The following is a 10,578-nucleotide window of genomic DNA, read 5'->3' as shown; positions in this document are numbered from 1 at the left end:
TATTGGGTTGTTGGAAAAGTCATGACACATTTTTGCATGAAAAACAGAAAAAATACGTCATTGCTTCTCTGACAACACTTTATGTGTATAAGTAGCTTGTTTAAGGGTACCTATCAACAAAGTGTGCTAGAAATGAGTTTACTAAGATAGATTGGATAATTAAAAACCAGAATGTTTTAACCAGGTTTTGCTTTAGTCTCTATAATCCCAGCAGCCAATGCTTCAAAGTGACCAAGTACAAAGCTGTGGTGGTAAGGGACTCCCTATGGTGATAGTTCATGGTTGAACTGGTCGTGGGTGAACTGGTGATAATATACCTGAGAGGAGAAAGTATACAAACATATATTGTACAAAATTGAAAAATGATGTAAAATATATATAAATAACTATTTTTTAAACTTTTTACTGTAAACAATTGTTCTATTCAATATTCATTATTTAAATTATTTATTATCAAACTAATATTAAACTGATATTAAATATAATAATAAAAACAAAATAATATTTTTGAAAAAATTCTAGAAAGTGCCAATAAAATAAAAAATGACGGGGCCTCCTCAGTGGCGCAGCAGTTGAGCGCTGGGTTGTGAAGCTGCCTGCAGCTCTGCAGCGCCGGTTCGATCCCCGGACACTGGGTGAGGGTCCCACATGGCACACAGACCTCTCCTGCTGCCCACTGCTCCCCTCAGCAGTGTACTTCATCAGTCTGACTGTTCTGCTCTCTGCTCTGGCTCTGATGAATTCTCTCACCCTCCTGAGCTTCTGACTGTGCCCAATGCTTGTATAAATGAATAAATAAATCTTAAAATAAATAAATAAATAGATAGATAGATAGATAGATAGATAGATAGATAGATAGATAGATAGATAGATAAAACCAAAAAAAAATGTTGATGGATGGATTGTTGGGCCTGGAAAGAACATAGTGGATCTCAACATGCTGAGAAGTCTACCTGAGACAGGGAGATTAGTTCTCACTTCATGAGTAAACTAAAGAAATCATATGTTATATGGGTTGACATGAAGTCTAAATGTTCCACATACCATTGTAAAAAGTATGACCCTTAGTACATGAACTATTGTCTGAAAAATAAAACAAACATTTAGTCAAATTTCTATAAATTCACTGCTTGGAGTTTTTGTTTCTGTGGCACCCCCAGGGCTTCTGAATGCCTTGGTCAAACTTAAGGCCCTGGAAACACAGGAGGCTCAGAGCTTGAGGAACTCAGGAGCTGCCTCTGTAGACTCAACATGGCGGCCATTATTTCTTAGTCTCAGTCTCCAGGAAGATTTCATGGAACTTGAGCCAGGTGCACCTGTGCCCAGAAGATGCTGCTTCTGGCTTCTTTCTAGCATCAGAGTGTTTCCCCCAACTTTACTCTTAAATGAACTCTTCCATGCTCCTGTCTCTTTTTCACAATTCACTTTACAAGGTGACTCAAGAATAAAGTACAGGAAACAAGTGTGCTGGGAATAAAAAGACGTCTCCTTTTTCTCCTACTCTTTCTCATTCTCCTACTTCATCTTCTTCATACTCATCCTCCTATCCTTTTTTCTCTTTCTCACTCCTCAATCTCCAGATTAAATTTACAATGTGTTCATTTTTTCAATTTTTAATTTTCGCTATTTAATAAATATATTCCTTTACTTCTCAATTGAAATACAAATATATAAAATAAGTAAAAGAATTTCAGAGAAGAAAGTACAGTTTGGGTAATAGCTTAGACTTTTCTCCTTTAGAGTAATATCTATTACAACATCTCAACAACTGATTTCTCAAACACAGAGTTTATTTACATGAGAAAATCCTGGAAATGGGCTTTCAAGCATCCTGCCACGTTGCAGCTGGTGCTCAGAGAGATCCCTGTGTGGATAGCACTAAGGACAACGGCACCAGGAATCAAGTGTAAGAGTCTGACATTTTCTGCCTAGATAGTCTTGTGACCTACTATAGGACACTCCTGTGTTCTTACTACTGTCTGCAATGAGGAGTAGAAGTACCTAGCCCCATATTATTTTGTGTTGTTTTCCTATTTTTTGCTTTCTTTATTAAGCTTACATTACCAAATATTATTCTTAGTGAGGTAAATGTACTGCCCTCTTCATCACCCTCTTGAGGGCCTCTTTGAACTCCTTGTTCCTAACAGTATAGATGAAAGGATTTAACATGGGGATAACGAGAATATAGAACACAGACAGAAACTTGTTCTGTTTCGTGGAGTTTCCAGAACTAGGATGCATGTACACACCCAGGGCTGTGCCATAGAAGAGAGTCACAACTGTCAAGTGGGAAGCACAGGTGTTGAAGGCGTTGACACTACCTTTCATGGAGGATATCTTAAGGATGGAAGCTGCAATGAAACCATAGGATAACAAAATAAAAACCAGAGAACCGCCAATAACAATACAAACGATTACAAAAAGACTCATTTGACCAATGAAGGGATTAGAACAAGACAGGCTCATAATTTCAGTTATGTTACAAAAGAAGTGTTGGATGACATTTGGCCCACAGTAGTACAACTCAAAGCCAGTGATTGTTTCAATTAAGCTAGAAACGAAACCACACCCAAGGGCCCCGGCAACCATCTTCCAACAGAGCCCAGGCGCCATGATGGTGGAGTATTGGAGAGGGTTGCCAATGGCTACATATCTGTCATAGGCCATGATAGCCAAGAGGCAACACTCAGTCTGACCCATCCAGGCAGACACAAGCCACTGGGTGGCGCAGGCAATGAAGGAAATCATTTTTTTATCGTTGAAGAGGTCTGCAAGCATCCTTGGGATGATGGAAGAAGTGTAGCAGATGTCTCTAAATGACAGGGCACTGAGGAAAAAGTACATTGGCATGTGCAGGTGGGAGTCCATCCTGATTAGAGTGATGAGATCCAGGTTCCAGAATAATGTCACAGGAATAATGTCACAGAATAATGATCAGCAGGAAGACTGGAAAGAGACTAAGCTGCATCTCTTTATCTTCTGAGATTCCCAGGAGCACAAACATGGTCACAGACGTGAGGTTTCTCTCCCCTTCCATGGACCCACTTCGCACCATCAGCTGAGAAAAGATGAAAGATGAAATGGTTTCATTCTCAAAGAACAGAAAAAATTCTTTTCATTGTTCTCTTTCATGCAGCTGACTAAACATACAAACATGATTCATTGGTGCTCAGTGAATCTTGCATCTATGTATAATCACCAACCTTAATGAAAAGTTAACTTGGATAAATATTCTTACCCTCCTTATGGAATAAGACACAGTAGTGAGGCATCCTCAGTACTCTATCCACCAAAAAATATTAATTTCATTTGAGCCACTCAAATTTATAATTACATGGCATCTGAGATTACACCAAATTAGGGTGACACTGTCCTACCTGCACAGGTGAAGATGATCACTGTAACTAGGAAGTCCGGTGGGACCCAGTGCTTGGAGAAGACCTTGCATCATGGGAAGCCTCAGTGTGAAATGAGGAGGTCCAGTAGGTGCATATTAAATCACCTTCAGAATTAACATTCAGTTCATCTTTAATAAGGAAGGATTTACCTTTTTATAAATGCTCTTTCTTTCACAAAGTCTAGAGGACACAAGAATGATATAATAGGAACTTGGAAAGAGTGACATGCAAGTAGTGCTTAGAAATGGATGTGACTGGACCAAATTTTAACTCTAGGAAGCCGCCCAAGATGATAGATACTACGATTTGAAAGAGCTTCATGTTCCCTTCCTTGAACCTACATATTTGTCTTATTTAATACAGATATTTATAACTTAAATATCCGGAAAAGTGATTCTGGCTCTTCTTGGAGTTGGTGATACCTTTGAAAATTGGTTGAAAATTCTGACCCTCCTCCTGACAAAGACACCATCAGCCCCTGTGCATGTCTTGCTGGAGTCTCAGTGACCACAGAGTCCACTGTCACTTCCAGGGGTAAGACTCATCCTACAAAAGACAGTCACTTGAGCTCATAAATGTTAGGTTGTGTAGACAATGGATATAGAAACTAGGAAAGGGAGGCAGGATCTGGAATTCTTTTCTCCTTCACTGGAGTCAGTAGAGGAAAATGAAGACTTGCATCTCTGAGCCAAATACCATGACTCTTGCCGCCCACAGTGAGTGTCTGTCTGATGGGAAACAGCTGTCCTTGTCTCCACATGGTCTTTTGAAAGTCTCAGTTAATGCAGCTGACATATTCTCTTAGTTCCTAGATGGAAAACCATAATGTGGCAGAGTTAAATATCAAGTACTGGGGAAATTGTAGAACTTGCTCCAAACATCGGCCCTCACCCCAGAGTAATATCGGACATTAATCTTGTCTCTGAGGTCAGGGAATTTCGACAAGGAATTTCTATAGGGTGGGTCAGGAAGACACCATTGTGGCGGGGAGGGAAGGGCAGGAGAGGGCAGCGCTGAAGAACACAAGTGACCAAGTATCACACTCTTTGCTCCCCACAACTCCTGCTAGGAGTCTTACATGGCTGTGGAGACAGCTCACAATCCTCTTAATTCTAAATCTTGCTTCTCACCTGGACCAAGATCCCTCAGGAATACATGCTTCTTGCCAAATTGCAATAGTGTCTTTCTTTCCTGAAAAACATTCCAGGATGGACCCGGTTTACTACAGGATGAGAGCTGAGAGCCATGAAATAAGTTGTTCACTGACAGCAAGAGAGATGCCCCCAAGTGGGGAGTCCTCTAATATTTATAATGGAGGGCAACACAGCGAGGAGGAAAGACAATTAGGGGGAGGGAGCCTCCAGGCACCTGACCCCTGGGGTCATGTTCCATGGAGCTTTGGTCACAGCTGATCTGCCCCATCATCCATGTCCCCCTGGGATCTTTTCCCATAGCCCTGGCTAAGTCTCGTAGTTATAGATTTTGTTTTAACAAACTTAAAATCATTAGAGCTGAAAAGTCTTAGGAATGGTCCCATGTCATACATTTAATATCCGGGTAAGTTGAACTGAGGAGCTAGGAATTTGCCCAGGTTGACACAGCTACTTGCTAAATAACAATAAATGAGATATGTGGACACTCTGCTTATCAAGCACACACATTTCATTTATAGTGATACATACATTATATCATTTCCCTGACCTGAAATAATCGTCATAGCAAGCCCCAAAGTATGCAATACTATTCCCTATTCATGAAAGGCAACTGAGGCAGGATGGAATGCAATAAAACCTATATAAGACAGGGCAGGATGCCCATGGTAACAACCACGGGAAATGGTGTCAGTCAGTCAGGCTGGATCCGGCTCTTCACTTACTGGTTGTGTGACCTGAGCACAGGAGCCCCTCCAAGTCTCAGGCGCTCACCTGCACTTGGGCAGGTAGTCAGAGTCACTATATAGAGTAGCCCTTGGTGGAGCGAATCCTGTTAGATATGTCTGCAAAGTACTTATCAGAGTGTGTATGACAGGGGATGCCTTCTGTTAATAGATGCTGTCATTCACATATTCTGATATTGATCATTCCAAAACATGCATATTACTCATTCTTCATTAAAACATATAAATGCCACCAACCTTTCTTGATTCTTTTTGAAATGGAGCTCATCTACCTGTTGTCATTAGAGATACAAGCTAGTTTTAGACAAGGTCCCATTAGAGTCTTGTTCCATGTCAATCATTCTGCCTGGGAGAAAGTCATAAATGGGGCAATGGATTCATCATTTGATTTTGCACCTGCAAAACTCTAGTTTATATATTCCCCCTAATAAGCACTATAATATAAATGTTAACTAAACACATTCTCTTTTTAGCAATAAGATTTCTTAATTTATATATATAGATATATTACATCACTGTTCTTTTTTTTACAATGTTTGCTTTCTTTTCACATGTGTAGTCCTCAGAGAATTCCCACCACCAATTCACCCAAGCACCATCACCACAGTCCCTTGTTCTCTTCATGCCCTCGTTTTGATCCCTCTCTCCCCTCTTCCCCTCCAGAATATCTCTGATTTATTGTTGCCTGGGTTTTTTCGTTTTGTTGTTTTTTTTATTTTTATTTTTCCCCTGGTCCCTTATGTGGTTCCCCTACATTCCTCCTATAAGTGAAACCATCCAATATTTTTCTTTTTCCTTCTGAATTACTTCATGGAGCATAATCCCTTTCAGCTCCCTGCACGTTGCTGCGAGTGGCATGAGTTTATCTTTTTGATTGCCGAATAGTATTCCACTTTGTATAGATACCACATCTTCTTCATCCAGTCATCTATTTTCTAACATTTGGGTTGTTTCCATATCTCCCCTATTGTAAATAATGCTGCAATAAACACAGGGATGCAGGTATCCTTTTCAATTAATGTTTTGTGTCCTTTGGGTAGATCCCTAGGAGTGGAATTGCTCAGTCATATGGTAGTTCCATTATTAGTAGTCTGAGGAAACTCCACACAGCTTTCCATAGTGGTTGGACCAGTTTGCACTCCCACCAGCAGTGCAGGAGAGTTCCTTTTTCACCACATCCTCGCCAACATTTGTTGTGCTAGTTTTTTTTAATATGTGCCATTCTCACTGGTGTAAGATGGTTTCTCATTGTGGTTTTGATTTATAGTTCCCTGATTATGAAGGATGTTGAACATTTTTTTCATAAGTCATTGGCCATTTGCATTTTCTTTTTGAAGAAGGGTCATTTAAGTTCTTCTGGTCAATTTTTGACTGGATTGTTTACTTTGCTTTTTTTTTAGTTGTGTGAGCTCTTTGTACATCTTTATGATAAATCCCTTATCAGTTGAATGGATTGCAAAAAAAAAATTTCTCCCTATCAGTAGAATGTCTCTTTGTTTTGGTAAATGTCTCTTGCTGCACAGATTTTTAGTTTAATATAATCCTAGCTGTTTATCCTAACTTTCACTTTCTTTGCTTTGGGGGATTGTATATAAAGATGTTACTGAGATGTATGACTTGTAGTGTTTTACCTATGTATTCTTCTATATATTTTAAGAACACATCATTTTCATAAGAATAAAATAGTTTGATTTAAATAGCTTTTATTGAGTTAATATTGGTTTACATCACTGTTTGAATTACAGGAGTGTTGGACCCCGCTCAGATTTTGCTGCCACAGCTCACCCACCACCAGAGACCCCATAATCCATAACATAGGCCCTTGCTCCCTCCCTATTATATTCTCTTTCCTCTCTTGCTCCATTTTTCCAACCACAATTTTGCCCCATTCCACAGTCATCTTTCAAGGCAACTGAACATTTTCTTAAGATAATTTAAAGAGGTCCACTAAAGGTCAGAATGGCATGCCCCAGCCAAACAATGAAGGCCATTTTCAGGCAGTAGGAGCTATTTTTGTTCCATAAATCAATTTCATGAGATACATAATGAATTGTAGCTACATTGGGAAAAGCTTGGCAGAACTCTATATACCCCAATATTCTACATGTGATATGTGGAGAGTATGTCACCTATCACCTTTACATGTTTATTTAAAAACTAAATCTATGCAATTCTAGATGGCATAATGTTCCATAAATACAAATGTATTACAGACACTTACGTCATTCACCATTGTCTAAAGAAAATCTTTTTTGTACATTTTTGTAATATTTTTTGGTTGCTATTGGACGCTGAGTCTCATGGGACTCCCTAGTCTGATGACTCTCTGATCCTGGATATACTGAAGACCCTGAAACTTCTGAGGGGCTCACATTTCTGGGATTTTGGCTCCACTTCTAGAGACACGACATGGGGGCCATCATTTCTGCCATCTTATTCAGTTTCTGGAAGCTTCCATGGAACGTGTTCCAACCCATATAAGCTCAGAATTTGATAAATTTAAGTCCTTTCTAGCCTCAGAGAATTTCCATAACCTATTTTTTTTTCAGTTCACTTCAAAAGAAGGTTCAAGGAATGACATGGCAGAAACAGTAATTTCAGAGTAAGCCTGGAGCAGTCATTTTTCCTCTCCTCAATTCCTCTTCCCAATGCTCTTCTTCCTCCTCCTTTATTTCCTCCTTCTCCTACTCCTCCTCATCTATCTCTCTCAACCTCACCCTGTTTCATTATTTCTCTCTCTCTCTCTCTCTCTCTCTCTCTCTCTCTCTCTCTCTCTCTCTCTCTCTCACACACACACACACACACACACACACACACACACGTATACATACACAACCCACATTCACTCATTCTGCTCTCTCCCTTGGTGTTAAAATTATAAAGTATTACTTTTAAAATAGTTGTTCTCATATTAATGTTCCACAATTATATTGATTTATAATAAATTCTTATTTGCTAAATAAAAAGAAATAAAAAATCAGGAAATGAACAGTCTGATGGTTTATTCCATTGTTGCCATTTCTCTCCATCTGACACCTGTAGCATCTCTTCTCAAAACATAATTGTATCACATGGTTCTAATAATGACAACAGCCTTTTTTATCTGCCTTCAGTATTTGCAACACCACCACAATCACATCACTTGTGTTGGCAGCTAAATGATGGGGTCTGCAATTAAAGACGCGATATTCTTTTCTTCTCTCTAATTAGCTCTTTTGAGATTGACAGTGTCACATATTCTAAACTATGTTCCTTAGAGAAGTTCAAAAATCCATTGTTGCTAAGTTAAATGTTATCCCCTTATCAGTCTCTTGAGATCTGTTTATCATTTTCGTTCCTCAGATTACAGAGAAGAAGGATTAACATGGGCATAGTTACAACATAGAACACGTGTGAAACCTATTCTGTTTCGTGGAGTGGCAGAAGAAGGATGCACATGCTAAGAGAGGCACAACCACCGGTTTGGAGTTAATGGTTTTGATTCTATGAGGCAGTAACAATTATTATTCTCATTGTAGAGGTGAGGAAAACATGTGTGGAAGTAGATTGCATAAGAGCACTTAAATACAAAATATGTTACAGATGAGTTTACTAATCACAGGTCTGATCTCTAAAGAACAGATTCTATTAACTGCAAGTTGCATTAGTCTCTGCAATCACACCTGCCAATGCTGCAGAGCCATCAATTACAAAGATCATCTTGTATTGCTGCTCCCTGGGAAGAACATGGTGGATTCAATATGCACAGGTTCCCACCTGAAACAGGGAGATTATTTCTCACTGGATGAATCCTATGAAGCAATCATATTCATACATGGAGCTACATGAAATAGAAATGTGGCACACATACTAATGAAATAGGTATGCCACCAAGCCCATGAACTCTTGTCTGGAATATAAAATAATCTTTGTGTCAATTTTCTATGAGTTCTCTCGGTTTGTTTCTAAGAATCTGGCCACCCAAATTCAGCTGAATCTTCTGTTTTCCAATCAAACGTAAGGTCCTGGAAACCGAGGAGGAGAGATATTTGGGATTCAGGTCCTGCCTCTGCAGGCACAACATATCTGAATTTGTTGGCCATCATATTGGTGGCCATCATTTGGTGGCCATTTGTTGGCCATCATTTGGCGGCCATCATATCTGAATTTAAAGGCTGTTGGAGCCTGCCCTTAGGCATGAAGGGGCACCTGTGCCTGACTATGATGCATTTGGCTTCTTCCAGCCCCTGAGTATTTCTCTAACCTTTACTTTTGTGTTCCTTTCCTGACGAGATCTCTTTGCACAATTCATTGCACAAGCTGACTCCAATTACAGAAGATGTGGTACATATACACAATGGAATATTACTCAGCAATCAAAAAAGATAAACACATGCAGTTTGCAGCAACATGGATGGAGCTAGAAGGGATCATGCTCAGCAAAATAAGTCAGAAAGAAAAAGAAAAATACCAGATGGTCTCACTCATAGCAGGAATTTAGAAAACCTAAATAAGGGACCAGGAAAAAGACTAACCAATACAAAGTAAAAATCAAAATCAACAAGCAACTATAACCAGAGACACACTATGGGGAGTGGAGGGGCAGGGAAAGGAAGGACTAGAGTCAAAATAAGGGGGGGTGCAATTATACGGGGAATATAACCTTAATGAAAATGCATACATTGTGCAAAAATGAAAAATGATGTAAGTATTATATAAAATAAAATATTTTAGAAAAAAACAAACAGGTATTGGGGGAATAAAACAAGAACAGTCTTTCCACCTGTCTCTCTCTCTCCTTCCTCCTATATCTCCTGAATTAAAATTATGCTGTTTTCATTCTCTCAATTTCAGATTTTCACTAATTAACTTATACATTTTTTTACTTTTTAATGAAATATACATAAATGACAATTAAGTAAAAGTATTCAGGGAAGAAAGAACAGTTTGTGTGACTTCCTGGGTGCTTCTCGTTTCTCTACATAAAAAAATCTATCAAATCTCAATTCTCAAACACAGGGTTTATCTACATGGGTCTAATCATGGAATCACAGTTCTAGCTGCCCTCTGTGTTGGAGCTGCTGCTCAGATAGATACTGCGTGGAGAAACAGCATAAGGGCACCAGGAATCAGGAAGCCAGAATCTGACCATTTCTGCCTAGATATTCTTATGACCTATAAAAGGACACTACATATAGTGGCCACTGCATTCCACTAGGGGTGGAAAAACAGGACCAAATATGAGTTTTATTTTTTCTACTGAATTTTGCTTTCTTTTTTCAGATAACACGCCAAATGTGACAC

General features: G+C 39.2%; 1 protein-coding gene across 1 annotated transcript; it reads right to left on the bottom strand.

Annotated features, from left to right (window-relative positions):
• Nucleotides 1–2,076: 2,076 nt before the first annotated feature.
• On the bottom strand, nt 2,077–2,868 carry LOC119254165 (olfactory receptor 5A2-like). Its single transcript, XM_037521287.1, has one exon. The coding sequence runs from the start codon at nt 2,866–2,868 to the stop codon at nt 2,077–2,079; it is 792 nt and encodes a 263-aa protein (XP_037377184.1).
• Nucleotides 2,869–10,578: the final 7,710 nt, after the last annotated feature.

The sequence above is a fragment of the Talpa occidentalis genome, unplaced genomic scaffold (assembly GCF_014898055.3).
Source record: "Talpa occidentalis isolate TD23 unplaced genomic scaffold, MPIMG_talOcc4v2.1 talOcc4.3, whole genome shotgun sequence".
Taxonomy (NCBI): domain Eukaryota; kingdom Metazoa; phylum Chordata; class Mammalia; order Eulipotyphla; family Talpidae; genus Talpa; species Talpa occidentalis.
Note: the sequence above shows the minus strand (reverse complement) of the source record. Positions and strands in the feature narration are given on the sequence as shown.